Source organism: Dreissena polymorpha, chromosome 3 (assembly GCF_020536995.1).
Source record: "Dreissena polymorpha isolate Duluth1 chromosome 3, UMN_Dpol_1.0, whole genome shotgun sequence".
Lineage (NCBI taxonomy): Eukaryota > Metazoa > Mollusca > Bivalvia > Myida > Dreissenidae > Dreissena > Dreissena polymorpha.
In genome coordinates this window covers 108,820,157-108,834,239 of record NC_068357.1, presented here as the reverse complement: position 1 = coordinate 108,834,239, position 14,083 = coordinate 108,820,157, and the positions used below count along the sequence as shown (strand labels likewise).

The window sequence follows — 14,083 nt, the reverse complement described above, 5'->3', positions numbered from 1 at the left end:
GAATCAATAGGGGTCATCTGCCAGTCATGAGCAATGTACCTATGAAGTTTCATGATTCTAGGCCTAAGCGTTCTTGAGTTATCATCCGGAAACCATCTGGTGGACGAACAGAATGACCGACCTACCGACATGAGCAAAACAATATACCCCCTTTTCTTCGAAGGGGGGCATAAATATAGACAGACTATTATACTTAGCATTCAGTATGAAACGTTATGCTAAAAACAAATAAAAAACAAGAGCACCGCATAACGCGTGCCACGCTCGGCTGCGAAAGCGTGTAAGAATTATTTTTTTTTAAGAGGTCACAGTGACCTTGACCTTTAACCTAGTGACCCAAAATGGGTGTGGTGTGTAGAACTCATCAAGGTGCATCTACATATGAAGTTTTAAAGTTGTAGGTGGAAGCACTTTGATTTTAAGCGAATGTAGAGGTTTTTGTTAAAGTTTTATATTAGAGGTCACATTGACCTTGACCTTTTACCAAGTGACCCAAAAATGGGTGTGGCGTAAAGAACTCATCAAGGTGCATCTACATATAAAGTTTCAAAGTTGTAGGTGGAAACACTTTGATTTTAGAGCCTATTTTAAGCTTTATATATGAGGTCACAGTGACCTTGACCTTTGACCTAGTGACCCAAAAATGGGTGTGGCGTGAAGAACTCATCAAGGTGCATCTACAAATGAAGTTTGAAAGTTGTAGGTGGAAGCACTTTGATTTTAGAGCCTATGTTAACGTTTTATATTAGAGGTCACAGTGACCTTGACCTAGTGACCCAAAAATGGGTGTGGCGTAAAGAACTCATCAAGGTGCAGCTACATATGAAGTTTCAAAGTTGTAGGTGGAAGCACTTTGATTTTAGAGCCTATGTTAATGTTTTATATTAGAGGTCACAGTGACCTTGACCTATGATCTAGTGACCCAAAAATGGGTGTTGCGTGAAGAACTCATCAAGGTGCATATACATATGAAGTTTCAAAGTTGTAGGTGGAAGCACTTTGATTTTAGAGTCAATGTTAAGGTTTTAGCATGACGCCTACGGCGGACGGCGAGCTGGCTATGACAATACCTCGGGTTTGCTCAGAAAACAGCCTAGCTAATAAGTGAGACAATAGTATTCATAAGTATGATGATTTATAGATAATGGCCTAAAATAAAAAAAGTCTATGGTTCAAATACAAAATAAATATTATTTTAAACATTCTTCTTTCTTTCAAAAACAAGAATCAGATAAATAAAATATAATGTATATCTAAAAGGCATAGATTGCCATTATCATTGTTGTTATTGTGGTACTAATAAAGATCTTCTCACAACTTAAGTTTATTTATAGCTTAATATTTATATCACTTAACATGTAACAACCACAGCTCAAATTTTTAAAACCATATTCTGAAGTATTTAAAAACAAGAGATGTGTTTGTCAGAAACACAATGCCCCCTATTGCGCCGCTTTGAAATAAAATTGTAATATATCATTTGGCAGGTTTAGAAATTATCTCCCTTTAAAAGCATATTACTTCCCTTGGATTGTATTTTTTACTTTTGTCCTTGAAGGATGACCTTGACCTTTCACCACTCAAAATGTGAAGCTTCATGAGATACACATGCGTGCCAAATATTAAGTTGCTATCTTCAATATTGCAAAAGTTATGGCCAATGTTAAAGTTTGCGGACGGACGGACAGACGGACGGACAGACGGACAGTTCAACTGCTATATGCCATCCTACCGTGGGCATAAAACTGTTCACCCATGATCAGTGTTCTTTTTTATTTTCAAAATCAGGGCCGGATAAAAGTATTTATTTTTTCTCAATTGGGACATAAAAATTCCCATTTGAAGGTTTAAAAAAAATATTTATTTTTTTAGATCAACATTAAGTTTATGTCCCAACCAGCTTTATAAATATGATATTTAAAAACACTTTTATTCTCATTTTTGAAGCATTTGTTTACAAAAACACTCATTTCACAATTTTGGTTAAACGACTGAGATTTTTCCCAACCCCAAATGACCCGTACCATGCCCAGAATGATGAAAAAACCACTGGTGTTTTGCATCTTAAAATAATGATACAAATGTGCAATACATGTACTAAATCATTATTGTACCTGTGTTCCACATGTAACAATGGCTTGTTGCCAGAACTTGGCAAGCTATGTGCGTCCGACGCAACATTCCTCTCTCCAATGTTATGGTTGTCCAGGAGACGATTGACCTCTCGTATGCTGGCATCGATCTCATCTTCTTCCTGTATTATTTAAAGGTTTAGAGAAAGGTCTAGTAACACAATACCTACAGGCAACAAATGTTAGTTGGCAGTATGTTATGTGCACAAATAACAATCATACTATTTATGCCTTTACAAAAATGTAACTGGTATAACTGATTGCTTCAGAAGGTAAACTGGTTAACCTGTTGCAGCCCTAATTAAAAGCTAAAAGCTCAAATTTCACCATTTCCCACTCAGAAGCAAAGTGAAAATAGCTATGTGCAACAGCATAAAACCAGAACAGCCTGCCTGTAACTCGCAGTCTGTTCAGGTTTTATGCTGTTTGGTGCTCATCAGGGTACCTTAGGGTTGAAAATGAAGCCTTCAAAACTTAAATCTAGTAAGAAAGGTCTTTGATTTAATTAAACTTTAAAAGGGACTACAAATGCATACAAATACATATCTAAGTGGTGAAGGAATACTATTCTCGAGACGATTTTTAAAGAATGTGAAGTTTTAAGTATGCTTTTAAAATAAAGAACATTTCTGCACAAATAAATCACAACTATTAAAATCATTATGTCAAATTGTTAATTGCTGATAAGATCAAAATCTACAAATTTGTAGCCAGTCTACCTCAATCTGAGCAGTTTCAGTAACATGTTGATCTTTATTTTTCTTCTTTTTCTTCTTCCGTTTCTTTTTACTACCAGTGTTTTCGACTGGTGTCTCATCTTTCTCAGCTGTTTGTTGACTGGTTTTATCATCTGTTGGCTCCACTTCTTCATCAGCTTTGTCATCAGCATCTAACTGGAATGAAAAAACATAAATGGGCCTTACTCTGGGAAAAGTGATCAATGGTTGTGCTTAAAGAGTTGTCCGCACAGGCTAATCAAGGACCAAACTTTTTGCTTTCAATTTATAGAGTCTCTTCTTAGCAAAACTCCAGTTTAGACGGAAAGCGTCGTCCCTGATGAGCCTGTGCAGACTGCACTGAGAGAAAATTTGGCAGTTTAACAGTAAGAATGTGTTAATGTTCACGCTTTGGCCTTACTGCAGTGTTTTTTCATCATCTTGGTGCCGGGTCCCTTTGGATTGGGAAATTTCTGGCATTTTGACTAAAATTGGGAAATCGATGTTGCATGCAAAATTCATCTCCCTAACTCAAAGCTCATAGTCATACTTTGAGATCAAAGTCAAATGTGGACATAAGATTAAGACATTTTGTCCACACAGTTTCTTTGTCAATTTTCATGCAATTTAAAAATAAACTAGAAATGACGCGGCAGAAGCCGACGCTTATCCCCACGCAGAGTTAATAATGGGGCCATGCAAGGTTGAGATTGACCGTATTGTCATAAAAAAAGTTCAGTATCAATTAGAAGTAAATTGTAGAAATGAAGAAATTATAGTAAAAGGCAATTTTGGATGGGCGTGGCCTATGTAGTTAGGGTGCCCCAGGGTTGATAATTGGGCCATACATACTGTAGTTGAGATTGACCGTATTGTCATAAGAGAGGTTCTGTATCAATTTGAAGTAAATCGGAGTAGAAATGAAGAAATTATAGTAAAAGGCAATTTTGGGTGGGCATGGCCTATGTGGGTGGGGCACCCCAGGGTTGGTAATGGGGCCATGCATAGTTGAGATTAACCGTATTGTCATAAGAGAGGTTCAGTATCAATTTGAAGTGAATCAGTGTAGAAATGAAAAAATTATAGTAAAACTGCAATTTTGGGTGGGCATGGCCTATGTGGGCGGGGCGCCCCAGGGTTGGTAATGGGGCCATAGTTGAGATTGACCGTATTGTCATAAGAGAGGTTCTGATCAATTTGAAGACAATCAGTGTAGAAATGAAGAAATTATAGTAAAATAACCTAAAACAAGAAATGTGTCCAAAGGACACGGATGCCCCCAACTGTAACTTTGTCACTACATAAAAGTATAACTGTGTAAACGCTTGGTAGAAGTTATTAGCTTTTTTTCAAATCCTAAACGCAGATTTCGAACCTAAACACGGACCCTAAGTTCAAGGTCAAGGTCACAGTGGTCAAAATTTGTGTGCGTATGGAAAGACCTTGTCCATATACACATGCATGCCAAATATGAAATTGCTATCAGAAGCGAAGTTATGAGCATTTTTCGAAATCTAAACGCAAAGTGTGAAGGAGAGACGGACGGACAGACGAACGGACAGTCCGATCACTATATGCCCTCCTTTGGGGGCATAAAAATGTCTTAGAATATCAAAATAAATCAAAAAGCCACATAAACTAGAGAGCGGACAACATGCTTTATCCTTGAAATGCACTAAGTGACCCCGTGACCTAGTTTTTGACCCGGCATGAACCATATTCGAACTTGACCTAGATATTGTCTTGATACAACTTCTTACCAAGTTAAGTAAAGATCAGATGAAAACTACTTCAATTAGAGAGCGGACACCATGCTTAATCCTTGAAATGCACTAAGTGACCCAGTGACCTAGTTTTTGACACGGCATGACCCATATTCGAACTTGACCTAGATAATGTCTTGATACAACTTCTGACCAAGTTTAGTAACGATCAGATGAAAACTACTTCAATTAGAGAGCGGACACCATGCTAAATCCTTGAAATGCACTAAGTGACCCCGTGACCTTGTTTTTGACCCGGCATGACCCATATTCGAACTTGACCTAGATATTGTCTGGATACAACTTCTGACCAAGTTTGGTAAAGATCGGATGAAAACTATTTGAATTAGAGAGCGGACACGAAGTGTGACCGACCGACCGACCAACCGACCGACGGACAGTGCGAAAACTATATACCCCATTTTCTTCGAAATGGGGGCATAAAAAATGAGTGAAAATCTCTGACCCGGCCCGCCCCAACCCCCATAACTTTTGACCCAAGGGTCAGATCAAAATTCCAAATAGTGCAGGGTCGCACATAAGCTCATAGCTACCATCTGTGTAAGTTTCAGGGTTCTAGTGCTTATAGTGTAGGAGGAGATTGTGGCCAGGACGGACAGACAGATGGACAGACCGACGGCGGAGATAACCACAGTATCCCCACGCTTTTAAAAAAGCATGGGGATAAATATCCACGATGAGGAGATGAAATAATGCCTGTTCGTCTGTCTCAAAGCTTAAAATGTCAAGGTCATACAGGGAATTAAGAAGTTAAAGGTAAAAGGTAATTTGGCAAGCTTTCTCGAACTGTTGTGATTCATCAAGAGATTTCAAAATGACATACCAGAAATGTTCACCATGTTCAGATTGCACATAGCACGTAAAACCTGTCTTGCTAGCACAAAGGTCTTGCACACAAGAATTTTGACCTTTGCACAAAGTTCAAGGTCATACTTATTGGCATTTTTGACAATGGGCTTTATATAGTGTTTACAATAATCTAGTTACAAATATTCATGAACTGGGGTATTGGTTCAAATTCGGCTCCGGGGAACCCATAACCAATGGAAGCAAGAGCTGTCAGAAGACAGCGCTCGACTTTTTGAGTGCTTGACAGTATAACGTAAGCTATCATGGGTAAATTGTTCATATTCAAAAAGGTCAAGATAATATAGTCATATTCTAACTGGTAGAGGACCATAATTGTAACATAATGATTGCTAATTTTTAAAAGAAGTGGGACATTACAGACGATTCTGAGTTCAGGTTTATTTTCCACAATCCACAATCTATTGAACATTTGTAAAGACATAAAACTAATAAGATTATATTTCAAGTTTGGTAGCAATAGCTTGGGTGGGATGGTTGGACGGTCTTTCAAAAATAAAATACCGGTAATAATAATAAATATTTGTGTTTTTTTTTTAACCATGTTTCAAAAAAAAAAATTCTTTTGTGTGTGAGTGGGGGGGGGGGGGGTGAAGAGGGGGAATAATGTGGGGGAGTGGTCATTTATTAGATGATATTACTAAAATAAGACAAAACAAGAGCTGTGTTCCTGAAACACAATGCCCCATACTGCGCAGCTTTGAAGCCATATAATTGACCATTGACCTTAAAGGATGACCTTGACCTTTCACCACTCAAAATGTGCAGCTTCATGAGATACGCATGCCCATGCCAAATATGGAGATGCTATCTTTAAATTGCAAAATCTCATCTTGGTCCTTGAAGGATGACCTTGACCTTTCACTACTCAAAATGTGCAGCTCCATGAGATACGCATGCATGCCAAATATTGAGTTCCTATCTTCAATATTGCAAAATTTGACCTTTGACCTTGAAGAATGACCTTGACCTTTCACCACTCAAAATGTGCAGCTCCATGAGATACACATGCATGCCAAATAGCAAGTTGCTAACTTCAATATTGCAAAATTTGACCTTTGACCTTGAAGGATGACCTTGACTTTGACCTTTCACCACTCAAAATGTGCAGCTCCATGAGATACGCATGCATGCCAAATATCAAGTTGCTATCTCCAATATTACAAAATTTGACCTTTGACCTTGACCTTGAAGAATGACCTTGACCTTGAACTTTCACCACTCAAAATGTGCAGCACCATGAGAAACACATTCATGCCAAATATCAAGTTGCTATCTTAAATATTGCAAAATTAGACCTTTGACCTAGACCTTGAAGGACGACCTTGTCTTTTACCTTTCACCACTCAAAATGCGCAGCTCCATGAGATAGGCATGCATGCCAAATATCGAATTGCTATCTTGAATATTACAAAAATTGACCTTGACCTTAAAGGATGACCTTGACCTTTTATTACTCAAATTGTGCAGCTCCATGAGATACGCATGCATGCCAAATATCAGGTTGCTAACTTCAATATTGCAAAATTTGATCTTGACCTTAAAGGATGACCTTGACCTTACACCACTCAAAATGTGCAACTCCATGAGATGTGCAATAATGCCAAATATCGAGTTGCTATCTTCAATATTGCAAAATTTGACCTTTGACTTTGAAGAATGACCTTAAAATTTCACCACTCAAAATGTACAGCTCCATGAGATACACATGCATGCCAAATATCAAGTTGCTATCTTCAATATTGCAAAAGTTATGACCAATGTTAAAGTTTTCGATAGACACACAGACTGACGGACAGTTCAACTGCTATGTGCCACCCTACTGGGGGCATAACAAAAGCTGTCAGAAAACAGCGCGCTCGACCATTCACCTGTTTGACAGTATAACATAAGCCATCATGGGGAAATTGTTCATATTCAATAAGGTCAAGGTAATATAGTCATATTCTAAGTGGAAGAGGAACTTATTTGAAACATATTGATTGCTTATGTTTTAAAGAAGTTGTACTTTATATTAGATTCTGAGTTCAAGTATATTTTCCACAATCTATTGAACATTTGTAAAGACATAAAACAAACTAATAAGATTTTATTTTAAGTTTGAAAGCAATAGCTTGGGTGGGATGGATGGACGGTCCTTCAAAAATGAAATAAATAAATATTTGTGTGTGTTTTTATACCATGTTTCAAAACAAGGGCTGTTTGTAAAATATGCACGCCCCCCATATGGGATGTCAGTTGTAGTGGCAGCCATTGTGTGAATACGTTTTTTGGCACTGTGACCTTGACCTTTGACCTAGTTACCTGAAAATCAATAGGGGTCATCTGCCAGTCATGATCAATGTACCTATAAAGTTTCATGATCCTAGGCGTAAGCTTTCTTGTGTTATCATCTGGAAACCATTTTACTATTTTGGGTCACCGTGACCTTGAACTTTCACCTTGTGACCTGAAAGTCAATAGGGGTCATCTGCGAGTCATGATCAATGTACCTATGAAGTTTCATGATCCTAGGTATAAGCGCTCTTGAGTTATCATCTGGAAACCATTTTACTATTTTGGGTCACCGTGACCTTGACCTTTCACCTAGTGACCTGAAAGTCGATAGGGGTCATCTGCTAGTCATGATCAATGTATCTGTGAAGTTTCATGATCCTACGCAAAAGCGTTCTTGAGTTATCATCCGGAAACCATTTTACTATTTCGGGTCACCATGACCTTGACCTTTGACCAAGTGACCTGAAAATCAATAGGGGTCATCTGCGAGTCATGATCAATGTACCTATGAAGTTTCATGATCCTAGGCATAAGTGTTCTTGAGTTATCATCCGGACACCATTTTACAATTTCAGGTCACCGTGACCTTGACCTTTGACCTAGTGACCTCAAAATCAATAGGGGTCATCTGGGAGTCATGATCAATGTATCTATGAAGTTTCATGATCCTAGACACGTTCTTGAGTTATCATCCGGAAACCAGTTTACTATTTCGGGTCATCGTTTTTCGTGACCTTTGACCTAGTGACCTAAAAATCAAAAGGGGACAAAATAATACGATGGATGGTTAAGCAACTTAAAAATGTCAAAGGGCCATAACTCTCTAAATAAATCGTCTAACCAGAACCCACTAATAACATGCGCATCTCCTCAAGGTATTTAAGCTTCCCATAAAGCTTCATTGCATTCCAGTCAGTTGTTGGGGAGAAATAGCCCGGACAAGAATTGCACTATATGTACAGTTTATAGAAAATTTCAAAGGGCCATAACTCGGTGAAAAATCATCCGACCATAACCAGCTGATAATATTCACATCTCCTGTTGGTAGTGAAGATTCCCATAAAGTTTCATTGAATTCCCTTAATAAGTTGCTGAGAAATAGCTCGGACAAGAATTGCACTATATGTACAATGGAAAATTTCAAAAGGCCATAACTCTGTGAAAAATCATCCAAAGAGAACCGGCTGATAATATGCACATCTCCTCTTGGTAGTGAAGCTTCCCATAAAGTTTCATTGAATTCCGGTCATTAGTTGCTGAGAAATAGCCCGGACAAGAATTGCACTATATGTACAGTTAATGGAAAATTTCAAAGGGCCATAACTCTGTGAAAAATCATCCGACCAGAACAGGCTGATAATATGCACATCTTCTCTTGGTAGTGAAGCCTCCCATAAAGTTTAATTGAATTCCGGTCATAAATTGCTGAGAAATAGCCCGTACAAGAATTGCACTATATGTACAGTTAATGGAAAATTTCAAAGGGCCATAACTCTGTGAAAAATCATCCGACCAAAACCTGCTATTAATATGCACATCTCCTCTTGGTAGTGAAGCTTCCCATAAAGTTTCATTGAATTACAGTCATTAGATGCTGAGAAATAGCCTGGACACAAATTGTGCATGGACGGACGGACGCACTGACGGACGGACAGACAAGCTGCGACTATATGCTCCCCCCCCAACAATTTTGGGGGAACATAATAATTTTTTTTAATAGGGGGGGATGGGGTGGGGGTGGTGATGGGGTATAATTTGGGGAGTCGGTCAGGTCATTTATTTATTGATATTTCCAAAATATGAAAAAAAGGGGGGGGGGTTAAGGGGTGGATCGTGGGGTAGGGTTTGGGTGGAGTCCATTGTGGTATGTCAGGTAAGTGTTGTTTTGTCAAAGTATGAATCAAATCTCATCATAAATAAAGAAGTTACAGCAATTTAAGCAAAATTTATCAAATTGTCCTTGAGTCAAGGTCATTAAAAGGTCAAGGTTAAATTTAACTTGCCAGGTACAGTACACTCATGATAATAAGAAAGTATTTGAAATTTGAAAGCAATAGCCTTGATACTTTTGAAGCAAAGTGAATCTAAACACAAAATTTAACACAATATTCAAAGTTACTAAGTCAAAAAAGGGCCATAATTCCATTAAAATGCCAACAAGAGTTACGCAACTTTTCCTGTACAGTCACCTAATGATAGTTAGCGAGTGTTCCAAATCTGAAAGCAATAGCTATGATACTTTAGGAGTAAAATGGACCAAAACACAAAACTTAACCAAATGTTAAATTATCCAAGTATAAAAGAGACCATAATTCTGTCAAATTGCCAGTCAGAGTAACATAACTTTGCCTGCACAGTCCCCTTTTTATAGTTCGTAAGTGTTGCAAGTATGAAAGCAATAGCTTTGATACTTTAGGAATAATGTGGACCAAAACACAAAACTTTACCAAATTTTCAATTTTCTAAGTGAAAAAAAGGGCCATAATTCTTACAAAATACATGATACAGTTGTATGCTCTTGTTTATAGATAGGGGTCACGTTGGAGTATGCAAAATATGAAAGCAATATGCCAAGGGACATAGAAAATATTTGAGGTGGTACGCAGACTTTAACATAGATTTATCAATAATATGCATATTCTAATCAAAAAATAGCCATAATTCTTACAAAATGCTTGATACAGTTGTCTGCTTTTGTTTATAGACTGGGGTCATGTTGGTAAAGAAGTATGCAAAATATAAAAGCAATATGTCAAGGGACATAGAAAATATTTGAGATGGTACGCAAACTTTAACACGACGCCGGGGTGAGTAGGATAGCTCCACTATATATAATTCATATATAAAAGTCGCGCTAAAAAGGAAAAAAATATTTAATTTTTTTTGGGGGGGGGGGTTCTGGGAAGGGAAGTGGGGGATGGTTTGGGTGGAGTCCATTGCCGTATGTCAGGTAAGTGTTGTTTTTGTCAAAGAATGAATCAAATCTGATCCTAAATAAAGAAGTTATGGCAATATAAGCAAAATTTATTAATTTGAACTTGAGATTCAAGGTCTTTCAAAGGTCATATTCAAATTCAACTTGCCAGGTACAGTACTCTCATGATAGTAAGAAAGCATTTGAAGTTTGAAAGCAAAAGCCTTGATACTTGAGAAGTAAAGTGGATCTAAACACAAAATTTAACAAAATATTCAAAGTTACTAAGTCAAAAAGGGCCATAATTCCGTCAAAATGCCAACCAGAGTTATGCAACTTGTCTTGTACAGTCCCCTTATGATAGTTAGCGAGTGTTCCAAGTCTGAAAGCAATAGCTATGATACTTTATAAGTAAAATGGATCAAAACACAAAACTTAACCAAATTTTCAATTTTCTAAGTATAAAAGGGGCCATAATTCTGTCAAAATACCAGTCAGTTGCATAACATTGTCTGCACAGTCCCCTTATGATAGTTAGTAAGTGTTGCAAGTATGAAAGCAATAGCTTTGATACTTTAGGAATTAAGTGTACCTAAACACAAAACTTAACAAAATTTTCAATTTTCTTAGTATAAAAGGGGCATACCTCTAAAAATAATGCTGACAGAGTTATGCAACTTGACATACACAATTGTCTTGTTGCCATAAAGAAGTATTCCAAGTTTGAGTTATCTTTGATAGTGTACCTAAACACATAACTCTAACAAGAGCACCGCCTTGCGGGTGCAGACCCCTCATCTATTTTTCTTTTTAAAGGTGTAGGGACCTATCTAAATTTCAATCACAAAGGTGGGAGGAGTGGAGTGGAGAGGGTGTATAGTGTGGGTGTGTGGTCATTTATTACATTATCTTCCAAAAATGCAAAAAAAAATGATTTTTTTTATATTTTATTTTGGGAGGGGGGGGGGGGGGGATTCTTGGGTGGGATATTTGGACGGAAATTCAAAAATAAAATAATAATAACAAGGGACAAAATTGTCACAAAACCAGGTTTTCATTGTGGAAAAAAAATCTGATAAAGGGAGAAAACTCAAACTGAACTTTTGAAATGAACAAACAAAATTAACCCCCTTTGTAAGTTTGTTTAAAAAAAATAAATCTATTTTTAGTCGTGGCGACCTTGACATTGGAGATATTGACGTGATTCTTTCGTGCGACACACCGTTCCATGATGGTGAACAAATGTGCCAAATGATTTTAAAATCTCACAATGAATGACATAGTTATGGCCAGGACAAGCTCATTTATGGCCATTTTTGACCTTTGAACTCAAAGTGTGACCTTGACCTTGGAGATATCGACGTAATAATTTCGCGCGACACACCGTCCAATGATGGTGAAAAAATGTGCCAAATGATTTTAAAATCTGACAATGAACGACATAGTTATGGCCCGGACAAGCTTGTTCCACCAGCCCGCCAGCCAGCCCGCCCGCATTCGCCAATCTAATAACCAGTTTTTTCCTTCGAATACGGCCACTCTCCTGCGCAGTGATCTCCATAATTCTATAAGAGACCAGGAGCATGCCGCATTTTAAACATTCGGCCCGACTGTTTGACAGTGTACAGACTGGTTTCTTTATTTTTACAATCAGACGGAAATAAAAAGTATCAAAGTAAGATAATCAAAACCAATCTACCTTGTTATTTAAGACGACTTTAATGGTTAAAAATTGAACTTTTTTTTTTTAATCTTCACCAAAGGATCAGAAACCCGAAGCTGTGAGCAGTCCACCTCCCAAAAAAACTAAGAAAGATTATGATAAAAAATATGATCTAAGTAAACGCACCAGAACTTTTCAAGAAACTTGGCTAACAGATTTTCAATGACTACCAGTTGATGATAATCAAATTGCTACCAGTAGCGAAGCCTCAGTCTGATGAGGTCCACATATTGGACTAGTTTAATTTGTTAAGATTACGATGTACTATGTTCAACACATGTTTTAATAACACTAGCTTTGCAAGATTAAAAGTTTTAGAAAGTCTTTATATTGTTTATAATATACTGCTATAATGAATGTACTATTGAAATACAACTATAAACAAAACTAGCAAATCATACTCATTTTGGTATATTCCACATTGTTTTACATTAATCAATAAATGCGTTTATAATTTATATAAACATTAACGGACAAGTGTTGTTCAGCAATGGACAAGTTAAATTTCCTAAATGGTTGTCCGTGGACAAGTACAGTTTTTTGAGATTTCGCCACCCCTGTGAAGGATGGCCTTGACCTTGAAGGATGACCTTGACCTTGAACTTCCACCACTCAAAATGTGCAGCTTCATGATAACGCCACTTTGAAATTATTATTTTTTTGACCTTTGACCTTGAAGGATGACCTTAACCTTGAAGAATGACCTTGACCTTGAACTTCCACAACTCAAAATGTGCAGCTTCATGAGAATGCCGCTTTGAAATTATTTATTTATTTTTTGACCTTTGACCTTGAAGGATGACCTTGACCTTGAAGGATGACCTTGACCTTGAACTTCCACCACTCAAATTGTGCAGCTTCATGAGAACGCCACTTTGAATTATTTTATTTTTTTGACCTTGAAGGATGACCTTGACCTTGAACTTCCACCACTCAAAATGTGCAGCTTCATGATAACGCCGCTTTGAATTTTTTTATATTTTGTTTGACCTTTGACCTTGAAGGATGACCTTGACCTTGAAGGATTGACTTTAACCATGAACCTACACCACTCAAAATGTGCAGCTTCATGATAACGCCGCTTTGAATTTTTTTACCTTTGACCTTGAAGGATGACCTTGACCTTTAAGAATGACCTTGACCTTGAACTTCCACCACTCAAAATGTGCAGCTTCATGATGACGCCGCTTTGCAATGTTTTATTTGTTTTTTTACCTTTGACCTTGAAGGATGACCTCGACCTTAAAGGATGACCTTAAACTTCCACCACTCAAAATGTGCAGCTTCATGAGAACACCGCTTTGAATTATTTTTTATTGACCTTGAAGGATGACCTTGACCTTGAACTTCCACCACTTAAAATGTGCAACTTCATGAGATACACATGCACGCCAAATATCAAGTTGCTATCTTCAATATTAAAAAAGTAATGTCCAATGTTAAAGTTTTCGGACGGACAGACGCCATATATTTGACATTTGACCTTGAAGGATGACCTTCACCTTTCACCGCCCAAAATGTTCAGCTCCATGAGATACACATGCATGCCAAATATCAAGTTGCTATCTTCAATATTGAAAAAGTTATGGCCAATGTTAAAGTTTTCGGACGGACAGACACCATAAATTTGACATTTGACCTTGAAGGATAACCTTGACCTTTCACCACTC

At 37.5% G+C, this 14,083-nt stretch overlaps 1 protein-coding gene across 1 annotated transcript in view; it reads right to left on the bottom strand.

Annotated features, from left to right (window-relative positions):
• The window catches only part of LOC127870954 (transcription factor 25-like), a 42,490-nt gene that overhangs the window by 25,190 nt on the left and 3,217 nt on the right, over window positions 1–14,083 (bottom strand). Inside the window, exons 3-4 of the mRNA XM_052413558.1 lie at window positions 2,852–3,025; window positions 2,115–2,254 (exon numbers count right to left, since the gene is read on the bottom strand). Of these exons, the coding sequence (XP_052269518.1) occupies window positions 2,115–2,254; window positions 2,852–3,025 (314 nt within the window). The remainder of the gene's footprint in view (window positions 1–2,114; window positions 2,255–2,851; window positions 3,026–14,083) is intronic.